Below are 23,963 nucleotides of genomic sequence, written 5' to 3'. Positions count from 1 at the left end.
CCAGGCCCGGCTACAGCTACACTTAACTGTTTAACAAGCAATACCTAATTTTCACCTAATTCTCTCATTCTGAAAAATAACCACATACTGTTAGGCTGGAAAATAGAACGAGTCAAAATTCACCCATGGCTGAAAATGGCAAAAGAACGTTGGCTAGACTAACACTAGCGCGAGCCCAAAGCAAATTCATGGATTTAAAAGCTCGCAGAGCCCGTTTTGACTGGAGCGACGCTTAGAATTCCATTTCGTCTAAATGGCACCATTTTTTTTTAGCCCTTTTTATATTACCACTACAATATGTTCTTAGGATGAAACTTAAAAATAACTGTAGAAAGTAAACATCCGCACCTCATTGGTGCCAAGTGTGATTACGTCTGCATAACGAGGAAGTAGGAATAAAATGGCAACTTCTGAATATTTCTGGTTTAACGACAAGATACTCTGCCCAGCCTTACATAATTAGAAAGAGGAGATTAGCATGATTCAAATGGTGTCCGACTTGAAAAACAGCTAAATATACGCATCGCAAGATATTTCGCGAAATACACTAGCATGCCTCTCCATAGGAAAACAACCGGGGGAACTCAGCGTTCCAAGGGCAAAAGGTATTTCGGGGCTAGCGTTTGATGACAACGGAATACACTGTCCAGTCTTACATAATTAGAAAGAGGAGATTGTCATGTTTAAAATGGTATCCAATTATTTTGCGAAAGAGACATACCTATATTTCTCTATAGTAGATAATGGGTTGACCTCAAGAGTTCCATGAGTACATTTTTGTTGTTTATTTTTAATTATAAACAACGTGGGCAGATCTCCATTGTCAACAATAGCAAAGCACGCATTGTGGCGTAGAACAATAAACTGGGAATCAAATGTTCGGAAGGCGAGTTAGTGCCACAGTGCTCAATAGCGCTAATAGGAGCTGGCAGGGGGGGGGGATGCCCTAAAATAAGGCCTGTGTTTTCGTGATTACTTCAAAACTATGGCAGGCAGCTGGGACATATAATATTATAAAACTGGGCTCCACGGTGGATGCAAATTTTTGATCAGAAAAAGCAGTTAAAAATGTAGTGTCTAGCCTAATACCGTAGAAGGAAAAGATGAGTTCACAGATAGCTCGTAACTAGTTAACATTTCACACAGATTGCCATGGTCCAGTAAGCAACTAATGTGTTATAGCTAGAGTAAAAGGCAAGGAATCATATAATGTTACCAGTTAATACTATAGCGAATTGGTTAGGTTACTAAAGTTAGCTCATCTGATGTTGCTGTTTGACTTTATTACCAGCTCATTTTAATTTTCAAACCAACTCAATTACTTGATCAGTTAAATTGCCTAATGTTGCTCAACATTTCTCTGTCTAGCAAACGGATAATTCAATCCCAATCCAGCTAGCAAGATACTTAACAATGCTAACAATACTTGTGCCACCACACTTTCTCCCTCACCTCAAACGTTTAAAATACCAGTTGTTTTTCGGTTACAGCTCATGGAGTATGCTTCATCACCCTCTCAGCCCCCATCATGATCAAACAATGAATGAATCTAACAGAGTTCAGAAAGTTGTTGTTTTTGAATAACCCCAAATCATGAGACAGAAGAAACAATAGCAAGATATAAAAATATGAACAAACCTTAGTCGAGCATTGCATTATAAGACAGAAATTATGCATGCGAGGCCGAAAGAAAATCTCTCCTTGCCGAAATGAAATATCATAAAAGCATCGCGACACATTGAAGTAATTTATTTCCCAAAATTATTCTTAGAAAGGTGTAATGTCCTTAAAATTGTAGCTTTTAAAAATATAAATAATTACGTAAATCAGAGTAGGCTATTCTCAATCACAGATGTATTTTGAATGACATATTTTAGGCCACAAGAAGTTAAATTGAGCAAACAATACCAAGATGGAAAAATATAACGAAGATTCCAATGAAAACTTAGGCTATAGTTGAGGAAAATATATGAATATTATTATTATATTATTCTAGCAATATGCAACCTACCTACAAAGCATATAAACTCAGCAAAAAAAGAAGTCCCTTTGTCAGGACCCTGTCAAAGATCATTTGTAAAACTCCACAGATCTTCATTGTACGGTTTCCCATGCTTGTTCAATGAACCATAAACAATTAATGAACATGCACAGTAGGCAATTAAGGTCACAGTTATGAAAACTTAGGAGACTAAAGAGGCCTTTCTACTGACTCTGAAAAACACCAAAAGAAAGATGCCCAGGGTCCCTGCTCATCTGTGTGAACATGCCTTAGGCATGCTGCAAGGAGGCAGGAGGACTGCAGATGTGACCAGGGCAATAAATTGCAATGTCCGTACTGTGAGACGCCTAAGACAGCGCTACAGGGAGACAGGGCGGACAGCTGATCGTCATCACAGTGGCAGACCATGTGTAACAACACCTGCACAGGATCGGTACATCCGAACATCACATCTGCGGGACAGGTACAGCATGGCAACAACTGCCCGAGATACACCAGGAACGCACAATCCCTCCATCAGTGCTCAGACTGTCCGCAATAGGCTGAGAGAGGCTGGACTGAGGGCTGTAGTCCTGTTGTAAGGCAGATCCTCACCAGACATCATCTGCAACAACGTCACATACAACCACAAACCACAAACAGGACTGGCAAAAAGTGCTCTTCACTGATGCGTCGCGGTTTTGTCTCACCAGGGGAAATGGTTGGATTCGCGTTTATTGTCAAAGGAATGAGCATTACACTGAGGCCTGAACTCTGGAGCGGGATCGATTTGGAGGTGGAGGGTCCGTCATGGTCTGGGGCGGTGTATCACAGCATCATCGGACTGAGCTTGTCGTCATTGTAGGCAATCTCCACGCTGTGCGTAACAGGGAAGACATCCTCCTCCCTCATGTGGTACCCTTCCTGCAGGCTCATCCTGACATGACCCTCCAGCATGACAATGCCACCAGCCATACTGCTCGTTCTGTGCGTGATTTCCTGCAAGACAGGAATGTTAGTGTTCTGCCATGGCCAGAAAAGAGCCTGGATCTTAATCCCATTGAGCACGCCTGGGACCTGTTGGATTGGAGGGTGAGGGCTAGAGCCATTCCCCCCAGAAATGTCCGTGAACCTACAGGTGCCTTGGTGGAAGAGTGGGGTAACATCTCACAGCAAGAAATGGCAAATCTGGTGCAGTCCATAAGGAGGAGATGCACTGCATTACTTAATGCAGGTGGTGGCCTCACCAGATACTGACTGTTAGTTTTGATTTAGACCCCCCCTTTGTTCAGGGACACATTATTCCTTTTCTGTTCAACTGAACAAGTTCTGAACAAGACTATGTCTCAGTTGTTGAATCTTGTTATGTTCATACAAATATTTACACAAGTTTGCTGAAAATAAACGCAGTTGACAGTGAGGATATTTCTTTTTTTTGCTGAGTTTAGTAGCCTAGGCCTAAATACAGAGCAGGGTGAGGCAAATATGCGAATCAGTTTAAAATGATTAAAACATGCAAATCAGTTCATAATTATCCAGTTTTGAGGACGGCACAGTTGCTCTGCAGCCCATGATCAACCCATCACAAGCCGCACAGCCAGCAAGCCTCGCTGACTGTCACTTGCTCAATCTGCGCACTTCATTCCACACAGACACAAATACAACCAGATAGGAAATGTGTAGTAGCCTAGGCCTTTGCGCCACAGCTCTACCAGAGTGGAATAGGCTATTCAAAAAGATTTGGCTGAATTAAATGTCACAAGCTAGGTTTCCATCCAATTGGCGACAGATTTTTATGCAATTATTCTAAAATCCATACCAAAGATGTTTCTCCATCAAATTGACTTGTGCAGTGCAAGTATAGGCTACATGATGAGATTATGAACAAAAGAGAGAAAAGATTTCGTAGTCATACGGCAGCCAAGCATCGATTATCATGTCACCAGAATAAGAGCCTCGATATTTACTGGAAATTAACATCAGTAAACATCAACCTTGCACTTTCATCACCCTGTGAAGTTCATCCTAATTTATTTAATCTGTAACCTTACAGAAAACATGCTTTCCCAATCAGTGGTAGTGGATCACACGGCATCGCATGACTTCAAGTTCACTTCGATATGATGGTTATTATATCAATATTTGAGCATGAAAGCATTTCCACCAACATCTTCCACATAATTAATTTTAGACTCAAAAAGATCATCGTGTTTAGCGTATTTTGTTTTGAGGAACATTTGGGAATTTTACCGAAAAATGTTCTGTTTCCATCAGAACTGTTTTTTATCCGATGTGTACTTGACTATCATAAAAAGGTTGGATGAAATCCTGGTTAGGGTCATGATTCCTCTCCTCCCTCGCCCGTATATGCAAGTTTGAGGAAGCAAGTGCGGAACATTCTTTCAGATCCATTCTATGTAATTCACACATTTTTAGTCACCATTTTGGGCAATGGTGTTAAAATATAATTTTTGGGATGGTGACTTCAGCTTTCAGACAAGTAAAGAATCTGTCCTACTTGTCCAAAATGGCAAAAAAAGGTTTATGTCAAGCCCCGGACTGGAAGTGCTATCAGAGCCATGGTCTTGTGCCTTGCACACAAACAACATAAATAGGCTTAACAAAAATCCATTACTAATATAATATTTTTCTCTGACCTGTCTCATACATCTTTGAATGGGGCCATCTTTGAAGAGAATGGGGTCATATCAACATTGCGGGTCATTCTAGAAGAATTCATCCAATTGCACCAGGTCCATGGCTAATAATATCATTATAGAATAATTGTACAGGCGTCACGCTAGCAGATACCCATAGACTTCCAATCATTGCGATAATGCTAATTAGCATTGGCTCACAAAACTACCCCCTGCTTCCTTCATACTGGACACAGACATAAAAGTGGTATCCACGAGTTCATCGGACTCTGGGGAAGTAGATAAATGGTCTCATTGGCAAAATCCCAAAGTATCCCTTTAAGACAAGTTATGAAAAGTATTTCCCAAATAGGCTTATTTGATAAGTGTTTGTCCTAAAGTTGCAGCTTTCAAATGGGAACAATTGTGAAAGTCAGAGTCTATAGGTGATTCTCTAGCACAGCTTTATTTTGAATGACATCGCACCAACCCTAGTGCCTCATGTTTAATTTCACCAGACGTCCAGACGGTGTCTGACGCTTAGAGAAAAGGAAAGACAAAAAAAGCACAGTAGCACCAGATCAATCCATCCCTTCCACTCTCAGCCTCCAGAGATGGCCAGTGAAGTGGCACACATAGTAGGTGAAGGAAGCAGGGAAACACTAAGGTTAATGAAACCAGTACCAGTTCATTTTTGCAATGACAAAAAGCAGATTTGATTCGCTTTGACAATCCATCTGATTAAAATGTGCCATGAAAAGCACCTGTGTAGTGTTTCTTTCCACAAACAGACTTTTGTAGCTGTTCTTTGTGCACCATCAATCCCACTCCAATTAGAAATGCCTGCAGACTTAATCAAGAGTTGAAAGGGCTGAAAATCTAAGTGAAAACATGTCCATTGTTATCCTGTATAGCTAGAAGATATCTGAAGAATAGGGCATGTCATAGTCTGAATATTTCTAAGTAAGAGGAAACTTCAAATTGCATTTATTTCAAGAATGTATTCTAGTAGCATCCGCAGTGTTGGCCTAGCAAAATGGAGAACAGATGTCTGAGGTGCTAACAGCAAGTCTCTCACCAACTCCTTACATCAGAGGATCAGGAGCATCCAAGTGATCCACACAGGAATCAGGAATGACCTTTAGTTGAAATTAAAAAGGCAATCGCTTGGCCAGTGAAGGTAGGGCAGTCCTTAACACCAGTGGTCATGAGAGCACTATCAAAAATGTATCTACCTGGTATCTGAGTGAGATGAAATGTTCTTGGCTCCCGTGATTTGAGATGCTAAACAGGCACTGAAAGGGAGCTTATAAAATACCTTGTCTGGTCCAACTCATGTCTAGACACCTGAGGTGCATTAGGAGCACAGTATACTTCAGGAACATCAAATTTCTGGTTTTTCATCTGGTTTTAAAAACAATGCAACGAGACAGCAGTGGAAGTAATAAGCATGCAAGGAGATGCTAGGTTTATGTATATCAATACTAACAATAATGGTTAGCTCTGCAATTTCTAATATACCAGTTTACGGCAATTTTTTCTATAATTTTATCTTTGATAAAACATAAAAATATCAATGAACGTTTGAGACTAGGCAGACAAAAATATTTTCAAGAAGTGAAAATGCAGTTTCAATAGGACATCACTAACAACTCCCTCCTCCTCCAAATTCCATCCCCAGTCCCTACAGGAGGAGAGCAAAAAGTGACAAATAAACAGTAGGACGACTGTGTTGAAGGAAATTTACCTCCCAGAACCATTGGCATTCGGCCAACTCTGAGACATTCATCTATTTTCTCCTTAGCATGACTCAAGGGTAAGCATGGAGGTGGGAGGAAGAAACAGTGAGAAATAGCAAGTCGACCAAAGACAGAGAGAGCAAGAGCGAGACAAGAGAATGAGACAGACAGCGTCAGAGCGAGAGACGGAGAGAACCTGAGAGAGCAAAAGATCGACAGAAAGCGTGAGACAGAGAGAGGATATCTGAACGTTTTCAACCTGTGATAACGGTACGTGATGCGAATCCAAACCAGGGGCTCATCCAACATGCAGAGATAAAGGAAATTCCTCAGAATGGAATGCACCGAAGTGAGATAATATTAGCCAATTATTTTCACAAGGGGAGGGCTGCCTATGACATTTTATGATTTTTGAGGGGTTCTACGTATATAAAAAACGTGAGCAGGGACAAGAAAAGCTGCCACTGAAGGAGTCTGAGGATTGAGTTGTTTGGTGATGAACAGCACTGTTCATCCAATGCGCAAGGTATTGCGTGATTGAAAAGTAAGGATTTAGCAGCTCTGCATGCGATGCAAATGAACTGGACAAACTAAAGGAAAACACACAGGCTTCTGCTTTAGCTGAAGGTAAGAAAGAGAAACTCAGTAAAATCACTTACTGTTCGTTCATAATTCTAAAATAAATACAATAATTGCAAATCTACAGAAAATTGTTAATGTGTTCAAAAAAACTGTGCAATTTGTAAGAACTTCTGAGCTTTGTTCATTCTAACGTTGGACTATACCATTCCAGTTCACGTCTAAAAAAAGTTTATTTTTGCTAAGACCCTAAAGTATTTTCTGTTATCAAGTGCATTTCTAAAAAGCCTTTGAAGGCCCTCACAGACATAGGTGCACCGACTGTTGTAGACAAATGATAAAACAGTGACAACTTAAATAGGGATAAGCAGTTTGTTTCCAGAGAGCGGCTTCACCTAGAGGACTAGAGGCTAAGGAGGGTCAAATAATTTTTCTACACTTCAAAAAGACTCTTGGAGTATGTACAAATTAACATTAAAAGTTCTAAGATAAATTGTTGAGAAAAGCATGTATATTTAGAGAATGCAATGAATCAATCTATTTAGAGTAATATTATTGCCAATGAAATAATTACTTTGATCTAGAAATATGAAAGGGAAAAAAGCCACTAGGATATGCAATAAATAAGCAAAGTTAAGTTCTTATAAACACTAAAAAGCAATAGGGAAATTAAGGAAATAAGCCAATTAAAAATCGCATTTGAAAACAAAAATAAAAGCTGAATTAAATTGTATGTTCAAAATTAAACCATGCATAATTTAATATTAGTTCGATGTTTTTTAAATGACATGCAATGGTTTTAAACATTATGGGTTAAAAGTTTTGTAAGTTAGTCGTTTGAAAACTACAGAAATAGACCTAGAACGAACATATTAGCAGTAGATTTTTTTTTAACCAACACACGCACCTAAACATGCCAGAGTTAAAAATGCAAGCGCTGATTACAGCTGATATCTACTTCCTTGGTTAATTGCTTCGCCATGGACTGGAACCCAATACTAGCGAATATACAGGAAAAATACATAACATTTGTTACCATAAATGTCAATCATCATTAAGTCTTCAAACTGAAACTAATGTCCTCTTTAGAGCAAGAGGTTTAACATTGTCGCTTTTGTTTCCTTTTAAAACTTTTAGTAGAAACTGGTATGTTCTAGGGAGTAAACAAACCAAAAGACACCGGCTCCTGGACTACGAGTCAGAGAACCAACTCTTCACCTAACATCCCCTTTACTGTGGTGGTACAACCTGTGCTTGGATTACTGCCTGGAACAAGCTTGAGGCGACCTGTTCAGTTTTGGAGCGGCGGAGCTTTGTCGATTGTGACGTGGCCCTTTTGGTTTGTACGCGGAGTCTGAGGATGAGCTACCGCCCTGTGTGCTGGCTCTGAGCTGCCCTCCGCTGCCCTCCCCCGTGCCTGTGGGACCCTGTGATCATGCTGGCCAAGCCCCCTGAGCCAGCCAGAGCAGAACCACGACCCGTGCCCAGGTCAGCCATTCCTTCCACAGCAGGATGTCGCAGCCAGATGCGGTCCCGCTGGGGACCAACGGCTCGGGGGCCGGGGAGGTGGCCGGGGCTCAGCTGCACTGGGCTGCTCTGCTCATTATCATGGTTATCATCCCCACCATCGGGGGCAACATCCTGGTCATCTTGGCCGTGTCGCTGGAGAGGAAGCTGCAGAACGCCACCAACTACTTCCTGATGTCCCTGGCAGTGGCCGACCTGCTGGTGGGACTCCTGGTAATGCCCATTGCCCTCATCACTGTGCTATACAGTAAGTCACCCCAACATGACTCCCTGTTCGTCATGCCATGAGAAAAGATCTGGTACATTCACTTGATACTCAAGACACTGCTTATACTCAAATCTACTGGTCCTACAAGTGATTGTCTCAACATTATCTTAATTTAGAATGATGCCCTTCCAGCCTAAATACAGCGACATATTGCTGATTCAAGTGAAAAGGCTGGCCTAGTACTTATGCTTAGCTTGGTTCCCATAAATTAGGTCTAAATAGCCCAGTCCCCATGGAGCTGCCATTATAAAGCTGCTGTCAGTCGAGAGCCCCGGGAAACACCTGAGCGCACCGGTTCAGCAAATGTGCATTGCAACGCAGAAAGCCATTACAGTAGGTTGCCTAAAAATGGAAATTGGATCGAGCAGACTCATCTGTTGACAACAAGAATTGTGTGCATTTGTTAACAGAACAAAAAAAATAGGCATGCATATTTACGATAATTCAAGAGCGCTAGAGTTTAATAGGACACTAACAGATATTCTGCTGAAACTCCGCCAGCTATAAACAAATTATAGCAGATGACAAAAACACAAGATAGTGGACAATAAACAAACTACTTCCTTGGGCTATGTAATCACGACCGTAGCACAGCCCTATCAGCTATCAATGATCATGATGACCCAATTTCTGCACGACTTTCACAGACAATTTTCCAAATCACAAACCAACCTTTCTGAAAGCAAAAGTCATGCTTTCAAAAAACAAGCACTTTCTTTGCATAAGAACCATATGTGCCGTGCAAACTGCGGGAATGAGGCAAACTGCAAAGGGGGGGAAGCTGCTTCCTTCCATCACATCTTAATGCAGTCATCGGGGCTAGACACATGGAAAGGAGGGGATAAACAAAGTCAAAGCCATGTCCTCACGCTTAACATGTCAGACAATCCCTGTGTCTTTTTCAAAGGTCTTAGTTCTAAATCTGGAGAACATGAGCAGATGGATTGTCTCCAGTGACCATAGTTTATAGTTGACAGAAAGGGCCAAGACTAAACAGCTAGTGGCTTTTGAAGAGAAGTAGCCTTTGTTCAGAGGATGGAGGGGGGCTGTGTGTGTGTGTGTGTGAGTATACGTACGCACGTGTAAGAGCATGTCAATGTGTGAATGTACAGAATGGATGCAAAGTACGACTGTGCAGAGGCAGCTGTCATTTCTCTCCTGGCTGGAGCCCGAGCACACAGCGGAGGGGGGAGTCATACACACATGAACAGAGTTTAGTGCTTCACGCCGAGCCTTTAGAGCCTCTCGGCACGGTGGGCCAGTTAAGGCGTGTGTACATCCAGGCCCGGCGGCGCTAAGGACAGTGTGTGAAGGCAAACGGCGAGAGAGGGGGATCAGTGCTCACATCAAAATAATACAAGACATTTACCAGAGGACAGAGACGACATATTGTAGCTACATGTTATATAACGACAGTATCGCGACCGCTAATATACCACTGCCATTAAACCTAAGACTCTCTAAACTCCAAATAAACCACAACTACATAGCGTAGAGATGGTTGTTGAACACTTTGTGTCTGGCTGGATAAATATCTCCTCTCCATCCCAAGCCCTGGCTGCGGGGGAAATGCCAGACTAAATCACAATTAGCCTAGCTATTGCATCAAACATCCAATATTAATGAGATGGGTGAACCCAATCATAGTTAAACCTTCCTCCAAAATTAAACATTTTACTGAGAAAGAGGGCATGGCTGGTGTACAATTGATGTCTAAAAGAGCTGTAAAAACGTCCTGAGGTCCTTTTCCACATCTGCCTAGCAGATGAATTTAAGGCTTATAGTCAACACCTTGAAAAATGTAATGGTTGCACTGCTTAAAAAGGTGCACTTTAAACTGACTACACTACAGAGTAAACCTAAATATACAGCTGAATAAGTCTCGGGAAACCATAGAGACCCATTAAGAAAAGCTATTTGAACGATTCGGGTAGAGAGGCGCCTACCCTAGTGTCATGTTTGCGAGGTAGCACGACGAGATGTGTTTATATTGAGGACAGAGATAAATGCTTACTTAAATATGTTTGGGCCTTGGGACAACTGGGTCACAAGACCCGACATTCCAGAAACTAATGTAAATTTTTCTAAAAGTAGAGTGATCATTAAGATTTCACGAAATAGCCCACAAGTGTCACTATGGTCGATGCTCCTCTGAACCAAGGGGATGACAGACCATTCTTACCCTTCTTCACTAATGAGCTCAATACTGTCTGTTTCAGGGAGAGGTCACGCTTTTAGAAGGCATGCCTCGGTCCCAGACTCACCCAGTCTACCCACACACAACAGGTAGGCATAGATATATATTTCCCACTCAACCAGAGATGTCTTGTAATTTAGGCTTAACCATAATTCGTTTGGAGAATCCTGGGTCAAAACATGCTAGATTTAAAGATTTTGAGCCACCTCCAGAATATCAAATTAGTGCTCCAGTGGAGAGCTTAAAACAAGAACAATACCAATTTATGAAATAATGCTGCATTAAAGGACCTCAGTGCAAACAGAAAACTCTGGAAGTTCTTACAGCTTTCAAAAAAACTACAATTAATTGCTTTCATCTGTGGGACCTCCATTGTCAAACAAAGTATCTAGCAACACTACATGACCAAAGGTATATAGACACTTGCTTGTCAACCATCTCATATCAAAATCATGGGAATCAAATTTGGAGTTGGTACCCCCTGTGCTTCTATATCAGCCTCCACTCTTCTAGGAAGGCTTTCTACTAGATGTTGGAACATTGCTGCGGGGACTTGCTTCCATTCAGCCGCAAGAGCATTAGTGATGTCAGGCACTGATGTTGGGCAATTACGCCCTGCTTGCATTCAGCATTCCAATTTATCCCAAAGGTGTCCAATGGGGTGGAGGTGAAGGCTCTATGTAGGCCAGTCAAGTTCTTTCACACCAATCTCAAAAAAACATGTATTTTTGGACCTCGCTTTGTGCACAGGGGCATTGTCATGCTGAAACAGAAAATGGTCTTTCCCAAACTGTTGCCACAAAGTTGGAAGCACAGAATAGTCTAAAGGTCATTGTATGCTGTAGCGTTAAGATTTCCCTTCACTGGAACTAAGGGGCCTAGCCCGAACCATGAAAAACAGCCTCAGACCATTATTCCTCTTCCACCAATCTTTACAGTTGGCACAGGTAACATTCTCCTGGCATCCCCCAAACCCAGGTTAGTCTGTCGGACTGCCAGATGGTGAGGCGTGATTCATCACTCCAGAGAACAGTTCTCACTCCAGCTGACACTTGACAATGTGATCTTAGGCTTATGTGCGGCTGCTTGGCCATGGAAACCAATTTCATGAAGCTCCTGATGAACAGTCATTGTGCTGACGTTGCTTCCAGAGGAAGTTTGGAACTCTGTAGTGAGAGTTACAACCAAAGACAGACAATTTTTAAGCGCTTCAGCACTCGGCTGTCCCGTTCTGTGAGCTTGTGTAGCCTACCACTTCGTGGCTGACCCGTTGTTGCTCCTAGATGTTTCCTCTTCACAATACCATCACTTACAGTTGACCGGGGCAGCTCCTAGCAGGGCAGAAATTTGACGAACTGACTTGTTGGAAAGGTAGCATCCTATCACGGTGCCACATTGAAAGGTCATTCTACTACCAATGTTTGGCTATTCAGATTGCATGGCTGTATGCTTGAGTTTATATACCCGTCAGCAACTGGTGTGCCTTAAATAGCCAAATTCACTAATACGGGTGTCCAGAAAGACCAATTAAAACAATTGTGATGGCCAGGTGAGTGATTTAGGATGAGTTTACAGATGCACTCAGAGTGGGGAGGGAAAAAAGGATTCCCATATAAAGTATGGAGCCCCTTAAGAACTGTGTGCATGTCTTGTGTAATCAGAGAGCCTGACAGACATCAATGGCGCAGGACAGAGCGTTTATATCCTGGTATTTGCTGGAACGGGGACATTTTCTAAAGTAAGCAATAATAATTATCGTTAAGACAATAATACTCAAAAGGCAGCCTTTTAATAAGACAGCATTTTCAGCTGTGTGGCTTACTCCCACTTTGGAATGATAACCTCAACCTCACCCTACACTAGAGGTTTGTAGCTCGGGTTTTCAAAGTATTCGCTCTCACAGAGTAGCCGGTCCACTGCAATGGCTTTATAAGTTTAACCTAGAAATGTGGCCTTGGATGGACACCTCTGTAGCATTGGCAACACATATAATGGACAAAAATATAAATGCAACATGTAGAGTGTTGGTCTCATGTTTCATGATCTGAAACTAAATATCCATGACAAATGTTCCATATGCACAAAAAAGGTAATTTCCCTCAATTTTTTTGCACATCCCTGTTAGTGATCATTTCTCCTTTGCCAAAAGAATCTATCCACCTGTGGCATATTAAGAAGCTGATTAAACAGCATGATCATTACACAAGTGCACCTTGTGCTGGGCACAATAGTATACCACTAAAATGTGCAGTTGTCACAACACAATGCCACAGATGTCTCAAGGTGAGGGAAATTAGCATGCTGGCTGCAGGAATGTCCACCAAAGCTGTTGCAAGATAATTTTATGTTTTTGAACCTTTTTTTAACTAGGCAAGTCAATTAAGAACAAAACACTTATTTACAATGAAGGCCTACCTTTTGCCTGACTTCATTGGGCACATGCTCCCCTTCGATATGCTCTTCATGGATGAATCCCGGTTTCAACTGTACCGGGCAGATGGCAGACAGCTTGTATGGCGTCGTGTGGGCGAGCAGTTTGCTGATGTCAACATTGTGAACAGAGTGCCCCATGGTGGTGGTGGGGTTATGGCCAATTTGTAAGTCGCTCTGGATAAGAGCGTCTGCTAAATGACTTAAATGTAAATGTAATGGCATGGGCAGGCATAAGCTACAAACAACGAACACAATTGCATTTTATTGATGGCAATTTGAATGCACAGAGATACCGTGATGAGATCCTAAGGCCCATTGTTGTGTCATTCATCATCCGCCATCATCTCATGTTTCAGCATAATAATGCACAAAATTGCACATTCCTTTGTAACTTGTCCCAATTGAAACCAGCTGCTTTCTGTGAGAACGTCGCAATGATCTGTATACAATTCCTGGAAGCTGAAAATATCCCAATTCTTCCATCGACTGCATATTCACCAGCCATATGGGCTCCTGAGTGGCACAGCGGTCTAAGGCACTTCATCTCAGTGAAAGAGGTGCAACTACTACAGTCCCTGGTTCGAATCCAGGCTGCATCACATCCGGCAGTGATTGGGAGTCCCATAGGGCAGCGCACAATTGGCCCAGCGTCGTCTGGGTTTGCCCGGGATAGGCCGTCATTGTAAATAAGATTATTTAACTAGGCAAGTCAGTTAAAAACAAAGGTTAATGCTCTGGATTGACTTGTACAACGGCACGTTCCAGTGGGACCACAGTCCACAATCAACAGCCTGATCAAATCTATGAGAAGAAGATGTGTCGCGCTGCATGAGGCTAATGGTGGTCACACCAGATACTGACTGGTTTTCTGATCCACGCCCCTACCTTTAAGGTATCTGTGACCAACAGATGCATATCTATATTCCCAGTCATGTGAAATCCATACATTAGGGCCTAATGTATTTATTTCCTTATATGAACTGTACAGTCTTGCATGCTGCATTTATATTATTAGTGAATGTACATCTTCAGAAACTTTGCCTGCAGCCAGATTTAAACTCTGGTCTATGCACATAATATCACCACATGTATAGAATATGTTGAGTGTATGAGCTTATTCCCAGAGATAATTGTTTCTCTCTTTGTCCATGTTAAAGTAGACACATAGGAATTACAAAACGTCCCACAAAAACGTCCCTATAAAAGTTTATTTAAATTTAAACAAAAATATAAGAATTAAATAAGGAGAAATGGCAAAATTGTGCATCAAGCTGAACAAAGCACCTGAAATGGTGTGCCATGGAACCCATAAAGTGGGTAAGGAGTGTCCATTACAGTCCTAGGGTGCAAGTAAAACATGAAGGGAGGACACTCAAATAGTGTTTAAGAACCATTTCTTCAAAAGCGCATTTCTTTTATAATTGTATACGAAGATACAATATTAGAAGTAATACTTCGATACAAAAATAAATGTGATGTATTCACTAATGCTCGCGTTATGAAGTACAAGAAATCAGCTAAAGGGTTAACACTAAAGAAATCATTCAACAACAGGATCTTTTACAATGTTGATGTACAATGGGATATAATCCAGCCCAATTACTCGCTAATTTCACATCCGAGACCCAGTATAAACAGTTCTGGAGAGAAGGGTGCTTGAACACATCTACATCAAAAGCATAGAGCTTTCAGCTCCATACACAGTCAAGAGAAGCATCTCTGCAGTGAATTCATGCTTTACTAAAATAAACAAACAGAATTCACTACATCAGAGCTGGTTTTAATCCACTATTGAAGCGTATCTCCCCAATGCTGGTGGGGTCAACAACACAAGCTCTATTTAGAATATAATAGGTGTGCTGAGGACATATCAGTACAATTTCAAAGATTTTACTGAGTTACAGATCATATAAGGAAATCAGTCAGTTGAAATAAATTCATTAGACCCTTATCTATGGATTTCACATGACTGGGCAGGGGTGTAGCCATGCCCTCCAAGACTCACCCACTTGGCAGCCAAGCCCACCCAGTCAGAATTAGTTTTTCCCCACAATAAAGGGCTTTATTATAAACAGAAATCCTCCAACACCCCACTTGAGAAATTTGCTTTTTGTGCGCATGGCAAATTTATAGGATCTTATTTCGGTCCCATGTTTCATGAGCAAACACTTTACATGTTGTGTTTATATTTTTGTTCAGTGTAGTCCTGTTTTCAATGGGAATAATCCAAATAGATAGCAATTTAATCCAAGTTGTTAAAACAAAAATCATGATTTAGTCACTGAAATCTAAATTCAATAAGGCTTATCTGATGTAAGGTGAAAACAAAAGATTCAGCACCACAGTAATCAAGTTTGAGAACTGTGTTCTTTTCATCTCAAATGGTTCTGTACTGGCCTATGAGAACAGTTAACAATCCAATTATTTCCATCTTTTTTCTGTTTGTCAGATTCCGGGTGGCCTCTTCCGGAGTTCCTCTGCCCAATCTGGCTCTTCCTGGACGTCCTGTTCTCCACAGCATCCATCATGCACCTGTGTGCCATCTCACTGGACCGCTACATAGCCATCAAGAAACCCATTCAGCACAGCCAATATAAGTCCAGGTCCAAAGCCATGGCCAAGATAGCAGTGGTGTGGCTCATATCCATTGGTAAGCAGTGCTGTTTTTTTAGTTGTGTTGACTGTTGAGTTCAGGAGCAGTCTGCAATGTTTCTAGTGAGTGATAGCAGTCAAGGTAACCTGTGGGAAAACCCAGTAAATGATACTGAAAGACTTGACCAAAAGAAGCATAAAATGAAAAAGGAGGTTAAAAGATTGAAGTATTCATCCAGGAAGGAAATTCATTTCACATCAACACAAAGCTGTACTCCCTTCACAGAACAGCACAAACTGGCTCTAACCAGAATAGAAAGAGTGGGAGGCCCCGGTGCACAACTGAGCAAGAGGACAAGTACATTAGAGTGTCTAGTTTGAGAAACAGACGCCTCACAAGTCCTCAACTGGCAGCTTCTTTAACCTGTCTAGGAACTTTCCGCTCGCCAACAGCCAATGAAATTGCAGGGCGCCAAATACAAATCAACAGAAATGTCATAAATCAAATTTCTCAAACATACAAGTATTAGACATCATTTTAAAGATACAATTCTCGTTAATCCAGTCACAGTGTCTGATTTCAAAAATGCTTTACAGCGAAAGCGAGTGTTCAGGTCCGGTCGGAAGAAAAGTTCAAAAAGTTACTCAAAAAGTAAACTTGTCAAACTAAGTATAGAATCAATCTTTAGGATGTTTTTATCATAAATGTTCAATAATGTTCCAACCGGAGAATTCTATTGTCTGTAGAAAAGCAATGGAACGAGAGATACCTCTCACGTGAACGCGCGTGACGGAACGAGGCTGCTGCCAGACCCCTTAGTCAAACAGCTCTCATTCGCCCCCACTTCACAGTAGAAGCTTGAAACAACGTTCTAAAGACAGTTGACATCTAGTGGAAGCCGTAGGAAGTGCAACATTACCAATATCCCACAATGTGGTCAATAGGGGTGAGTTCAAAAACTACAAATCTCAGATTTCCCACTTCCTGTTTGGAATTTGTTTGCCTGCCATATGAATTCTGTTATACTCACAGACCTCATTCAAACTGTTTAAGAAACTCCAGAGTGTTTTCTATCCAATACTACTACTACTATGCGTATATTAGCATCTGGGACTGAGTAGGAGGCAGTTTACTCTGGGCACGCTATTCATCCAAAAGTGAAAATGCTGCCCCCTATCCCAAAGAAGTTAAATAGCCCCCACAAAACACCAGTCTCAACGTGAACAGTGAAGAGGTGACTCCGTTATGAGTAGGTGTTCTAAAACTTTTGACTGGTAGTGTATATATTTTAATAGACTGAATTTGAGGCATTGCAAGAGAAGACAATGCGAGATAAAGATGACCATGTTATCACCTATACGCACGGTTCCGACTGTCGGTCTGACTGCCCCTCTCCTTTTGCTATTAATCTCAGATCAAACTTAGGTCTGTTGTGTGTAGAATAGCTTAGCCTTCTCATTGATAGCCCCTACCTTAATGAACTCGAAGGGCCCCTGATCATTGCATCCATTTTCTTAGCCTATTATTAGACTATAAATGAGGTGCAGATGGAGCTGAAACACTGGAATCCTCTTCTCACAGGGCATATTTCATACGAGGGAATTCCAGACTCAAACTGGTTTCGCATTTTTGGCCCAATGTAAGCCTAGACCCAAATGTCATTTGCCATAGTCCAAAGAGATAGTTTGACAGTTGAGACAAACATCGTTTTATTTTCCTGATTGATGATATTACTTTAGAGTCCACTGCCCGAGTTTGTATTACTGATGACTGGCCAGTGAACCCTCAGTATATAAGCATACTGGTTTGCTTTTAAATGATCTGTTATCCGTTAAATATTAGCTTTCCAGTAGGAAATGAAATTAAACACCCCTATGCTCGTTAACATCGTCAGCCTAGACGGTTCCTCTGGCTGAGGCATTTGTGAGACTGCGGTGTGAGGACTTGGCAGAGTTTAGCCTGGCAATAGTGGTAGTTATGGAGCGTTCGGACATCTTCACAACAGCACACCCCTAGTTTTCACTCAGGGCTAGGTTCTACACATTTACTTTCTTTCGCTGAGCAAAACCAGATTGCTTAGAGTTACAGGGGCAGCACTTAGACGCCACAACTGTGGAAGAGTGTCTTTGTCCAGGGTGTGTGTTCATTGTCACTGTATTATAGCTGGCGATATATGGTTAGTTTATTGGATTGTTAAGCAAAGAATGAGAACTTCCAGGACTCACAGAAAGCAGTTTTTCTTCCTAACCTTTTGCGCTACCCCTGCTGTCCTCAGTTGTGAAAGCATGAGGCTTTATACAGTTTTATGCCTGCAACATCAAAAGGAAAAGCAGATATGAAGAGTTCATGTCCAACAATAAAATGCAAAAAACAAAAAGACAGCATAAAGTGACCACCGTGGAAAACTAAGCTGTGCGAAGATACTGCATCTACTCCCAAAACACATTGAATCTCAAACCACCAAGAGTAGGATGCAAAGTTTGCATTGATGATTTGATTAACCAAACTTCTCTCTCGCTCTTACACAGGTATCGCAATCCCCATTCCCATCAAGGGGCTGAGAAACTACCATCTTCCAAACAATGTCACCTTCAACAGCAACCACACCTGCCTACTGAAACCAGACAGCTTCCGAGAGTTCATCATGTATGGCTCCATGACAGCTTTTTTCATCCCTTTAACCATCATGATGGTCATCTACCTGCTCACCATTCAGGTGTTGCGCAAGAAAGCTTTTCTGCTCAGGTCAAAGGTCACCCAGCGCTTCACTCGCCCAACAGTCTCCACAGTCTTCCAGAGGGAGCAGTCCATGGGCTCTCCCACAACTGAGAAACTGCCAGGAAATCCCACCGCTCCTACCAACCCCATGACAAATGAAGATATCCCCATCCGTCGCATGTCTACCATGGGCAAGAAGTCCATGCAAAACCTGACCAATGAGCAGCGTGCCTCTAAGGTGCTCGGCATCGTCTTCCTGCTGTTTGTGGTCATGTGGTGCCCATTCTTTATCACTAACATCACCTCTGTGCTTTGTGCGAGCTGCAACGTCAATGTGATCGGCCGTCTGATGGAGATCTTTGTGTGGGTGGGCTACGTGTCATCTGGTATCAACCCGCTGGTCTACACCCTCTTCAACAAGACTTTCCGCCAAGCCTTCACACGCTACATCACCTTTAACTACAGCAGCATCAGTAATGGGCCAGCCAGCCATACAAGGGAACAGCATGGCTGCAGGAATCTAACAAGGATCTCCTTCCGTTCATCTGTGGCGGAGAACTCTAAGCTGTTCATGAAGCGGGGAATGAAAAACGGCATCGGGCCAGTGTGCTATCAGAGTCAACTGAGCCGAAGGCAAGCACCAATACAGTCCTCTGGCAGCGTTCTACTGGACACTCTGCTCCTTACTGAGAATGAGGATTGCAAATCCGAAGAGCATGTCAGTTACTTGTAGGCCTTTCAGAAAATGCAGTCAGCAAAAGGGAAACAATTAGAACCAGAAAGTCAGATGTAAGAGGCACCCAAGGCTTGAGTTGTGAGCTCCCCAGGGGAGTCAAGAAAACAGTGTACTCTCAGGGGTGAAACAAAAAGATGTAGATTTCTGTCAAACAAATAAGAGGCCCTCTGTACACAGATAGCTGAACATTATGCGTAAAATGAGACAACAGGTGTGTTGAGGTGGTTGCCCTCAATAAAAGATAAGCTGACAAGGGTCAGGTCGGACTGTTCTTAAGAAAGCCGCCAGAGAGATAAATACATAAGGAATGAAGACATATGACTGTCTGGAAACTCTCAGTGGATACAATGTATATTCCAATGCTAATCCTGTCACCTTGGGCTATTTAGTTCTCTGCTATGGACAATTTCCATTGAGGAGATGGCATTTTTACCTATTGAGAGGACAAACACTTCACCTTCACACAAAATAGTTTATAAATACCACCCATTTTAATTGCAATTTTTTGGTAAGTGCTTTTATGAATATTAACAGATTTATTGTATAGTCACAGGTCCTATTTTCCCAAACTGTTATAGCATCCAAATTGATTATTATATATAAAATGCAACAAAGACAAAACCTTTGCAAATGAGAAGCTTGTAAAATACAAATGTATAGCCTACAGATGGATATGTATTTAGCATAAAATTCCTGGTTCATAAATTGATAAAACAGTGCTTTGCTAAAAGAAAAGCCAAAAGTACGTCTTTTTTAAATTATTTTTTAAACAGTTCTTAAAGGGGCAATCAGCCGTTGAAATATTAAAAATGTTATCCCACCCCTGTTCCAGTAAAAAGTTGAGGGATGGGTCTGGAGAAATGTAACCACTCAAATTCATAGGCAGAGCTATGGATGCAAGGACTGACCATCTATGATATTCAAACTACTGTTTTAGCCACGTTTTGAAGCTATAAACAGGGTCTGACATTGACTATGCCCGACGGATCTAGTCAGTCACTGGCCCAGTAACTTGAAGACTACATGCGATAAAGTCAAGTATTTGAGCAATATGATTGACCGTTCATTGAAGCTCCACTTGTTCCCGCAGGTCACAACTACAGCACATTAAATGTAAAAAATGTTTTATTAACCGATGGCCTTTACACAGCACACACGAGCTGTCCTGAGCAAAATAAATGGTCATTAATCCAGTCGCTGAGCTCCTTTACTTTAGGGAAAGCGATTTACAACCTTCAATAGTGAACATACAGTACTAGCAATATGCTGGCTACTGTTGATAGTCTGCTAAAATAAAGCTACAAAAAGACACCTAGCATGTGTCTTGGCTAGCCTACAGTAGCGAGTTGATATATTTTGGAATGTTTGTCTTAAAAAGGGGCAGTGTCCTATTTAAAAAATAATCTCAAAATGACATACTTTAGAATAAAATGAATGCATTTAATACAATTCTAAAGAATATAGTAAGGACTTGCATTGCAACATTATATTACACAGCTTTTTAATAACTAGATGTAGCCTATTAATAGCTGAATATAGAGAGAAGCATGGCAATCTACAGGCCCCAATGCATTTAAAAACTATTTTTATTGCCAGTAAGAACTTCCGGAGTACAGACCCCCAGAAATCGTCCGATCGCCCTCAAGTGGTAAAATAAATAAAAAAGTATGTATAATTTGTATGAAGGCATACTTAGACAAAAAAAGTCACTAAATGATAATTAAGAAATTGTTTAAAATCTTGGAGGTGAATGTTGGAATTAAACAATTAACTATGCAAATGAGCAAAAGGTGTGTGCATTAAGGAAACAGACGCCAGGCTCAAATAGAAACCTGTCTCTAATAAGCGCCCGTTTTGTTCAGTGATTTAAACAAATAAAACGCCACGGCTGTTAAATTGACATTTTACAGTGGAATAGTTTTAGAAGACTCCAGGCCACAAGATGGCAGTAGCTTGTTTAGCATGTGCCTGCTGTAGCTAATGTACGCTAACTAGCAAGCTGTGCTAATTTTGTTTCTAGCTAGAATTTTTAGAAAGCCCTTGATACTACATTGACATTTTTGTCATTAATCAGAGTATGTTCCCACAGAGGCCCATTCCCACAGAGGCACAGGGCACATTGTGAGGTGGTATTTGAAGGACAAACAGAGTTGAATAATTTGGTACACTGTTTATATTGAACACATCCAAGTGAAATATATACTTTGTCATGACGATATAAAATGGATGGATGTGTTCTAGACAAGTATGCCCATACCTTCCATTGGCCTTTTGGCAATCTGGAGTGCAGGTAATTGTTTTCAAAGGGCTATGAAATGTGATAGTGTGTTATCCCCCATCTCCAGTGATGAGAACCATGTAGCTATGACACGTTCCTACACAATTTCCTAATTTCACAGACAGACCACTTAGAAGGTAAATCATGGGGAGTTCTCTTTTTTTACCCATTGATAAAACACAGGCTTTCAGCAAATTGACAGAAGTTTGGTGATTTTTATTTCTAGGGGTAGATTACGCTCTAAAATAGCTAGATGAGACTACAGCGATTGCGGTGACAGTATGACTGCCGCCACACCGGCAGTCATGAGTCTTGACCGCAGCAAAATGTCAGCCAATTTCGGTAAACTCAGTACCGTTATCTTAATTTTTTGTCCAGTATGAACTCAGACCCCTCAAAAGAGCTCCTGAAGCGAACTGAAAATACAATTAAGAGGTAGTCTGAGTTCAGGTCAGACAACCTATCGAAATGCTCTCCAAATTCACTTGTCATTATCCCGCACCACACACTAGACTACTGCAACACCGTTTCCCCTGCCATAAACCCTCACATTGATGCCACAAGAGAGAAGATGTGCAGGTTCACGGAAAAAACGTGCCGTTTTTAGATACAGATTAGGGATTGTCAAGAATGCACAGAAATTCCAAAATATGTGTAAAGAATTTAGTTCAGATTATTTGTTTGCAGTATGTGAACTATAGACTAAAATAGCTTCATCAATTGTTAATTTAATTGGGGTTTGAATAGTGTGAAAAGACAACATATTTGGTAAGAATCACAACACAAGATATGCCTACAAAATAAATTATAGCTCTTATAAGGGGCAATAGCCTACATTAGGACGCACAGGGCGCTGGAATTATAATGCTGTAATTATAAATTACAGCATTATTTAATCTGCAGTTATTCTTCTGCTATTTATTATGTTATTAGTATTTTCAGATTGCATTAAGTTAAAAGATGCGACAATAATTGTAATCTATTAGCTTCCAAAACGTAAGTAGGTATATATCTATACTGAACAAAAATATAAAACGCAACATGTAAAGTGTTGGTTTCATATTTTAAGAGCTGAAATAAAGATCACAAATTTTCCATACGCACAAAAAGCTTCTCTCAAATGCTGTGCACAATTCTGTTTACATCCCTGGTAGTGAGCATTTCTCCTTTTCCAAGATAATCCATCCACCTGACAGGTGTGGCATATCAAGAAGCTGATTGAACAGCATGATCATTACACAGGTGCAGCTACTGCCGGGGATATTAAAAAGCCACTCGAAAATGTGCAGTTCTGTCACACAACACAATGCCACAGATGTCTCAAATTGAGGGAGTGTGTAATTGGCATGCTGACTGCAGGAGTGTCCACCAGAGCTGTTGCCAGATAATAAAAACATAGTTTTAGAGAATTTGGCAGAATTTTGCAGGTATCGTTTTAGAGAATTTGGCAACCTGCCTCACAACCGCAGACTGTGTAACTACGCCAGCCCAGGACCTCCACATCCGGGATCGTTGGAGAGACCAGCCATCCGGAGAGCTGATGAAACTGAGTAGTATTTCTGTCTGTAATAAAGCCCTTTTGAGGGAAAAAAAATAAAATAATCATTCTTATTGGCTAGGCCTGGCTCCCCAGTTGGTGGGCCTAACTCCCAAGTAGGTGGGCCTGTGCCCCACCAGGCCCACACATGGCTTTGCCCCTGCCCAGTCATGTGAAATCCCTAAATTAGGGCATAATTTATTTAAAGTGACTAATTTCCTTATGAACTGTAACTCAGTAAAATCTTTTAAATTGTTGCATTTATATTTCAGTTCAGTATAGCTGTCTGATAACACATTGATGGAATGGCTTGTCCTGCTAATGTTAAAAACCCAAAGTGCATTGCATGAATGTTGGGAAAATATCTTGGTTCTTTTCTAAACATAGAAGGCCTGCATCCCGGAGTCGCATCTTCACTGTTGGCATGGAGACTGGTGTTTTGTGGGTACTATTTAATGAAGCTGCCAGTTGAGGACTTGTGAGGTGTCTGTTTCTTGCTCAGTTGTGCACCGGGGCCTCCCACTCCTCTTTCTATTCTGGTTAGAGCCCGTTTGTGCTGTTCTGTGAAGGGAGTTACACACAGCGTTGTACGAGATCTTCAGTTTCTTGGCAATTTCTGGCATGGAATAGCCTTAATTTCTCAGAACATAAATAGACTGACGAGTTTCAGAAGAAAGGTCTTTGTTTCTGGCCATTTTGAGCCTGTAATCGAACCCACAAATGCTGATCAAAAAAAATAAA

At 41.4% G+C, this 23,963-nt stretch overlaps 1 protein-coding gene and 1 pseudogene across 3 annotated transcripts; one reads left to right on the top strand and one right to left on the bottom strand.

Moving 5' to 3' along the window:
- The window catches only part of LOC123997450, a 99,561-nt pseudogene that overhangs the window by 46,679 nt on the left and 28,919 nt on the right, over nucleotides 1-23,963 (bottom strand).
- Nucleotides 6,337-23,689, top strand: LOC123997449 (5-hydroxytryptamine receptor 2B-like). 3 transcript variants are annotated; one of them, XM_046301701.1, is made up of 4 exons: nucleotides 6,337-6,626; nucleotides 8,073-8,709; nucleotides 15,810-16,010; nucleotides 18,482-23,689. In XM_046301701.1, exons 2-4 carry the CDS (start codon nucleotides 8,448-8,450, stop codon nucleotides 19,402-19,404), a joined length of 1,386 nt encoding a protein of 461 aa, XP_046157657.1. In that variant the 5' UTR covers nucleotides 6,337-6,626; nucleotides 8,073-8,447; the 3' UTR covers nucleotides 19,405-23,689. The 3 variants fall into 3 exon arrangements, with proteins under 3 accessions (XP_046157657.1, XP_046157656.1, XP_046157658.1); XM_046301700.1 differs by having other exon boundaries at nucleotides 6,337-6,983; XM_046301702.1 differs by lacking the exon at nucleotides 8,073-8,709.

The sequence above is a fragment of the Oncorhynchus gorbuscha genome, linkage group LG15 (assembly GCF_021184085.1).
Source record: "Oncorhynchus gorbuscha isolate QuinsamMale2020 ecotype Even-year linkage group LG15, OgorEven_v1.0, whole genome shotgun sequence".
NCBI classification, from domain to species: Eukaryota; Metazoa; Chordata; class Actinopteri; order Salmoniformes; family Salmonidae; genus Oncorhynchus; species Oncorhynchus gorbuscha.
This window is presented reverse-complemented; position numbering and strand designations above follow the sequence as displayed.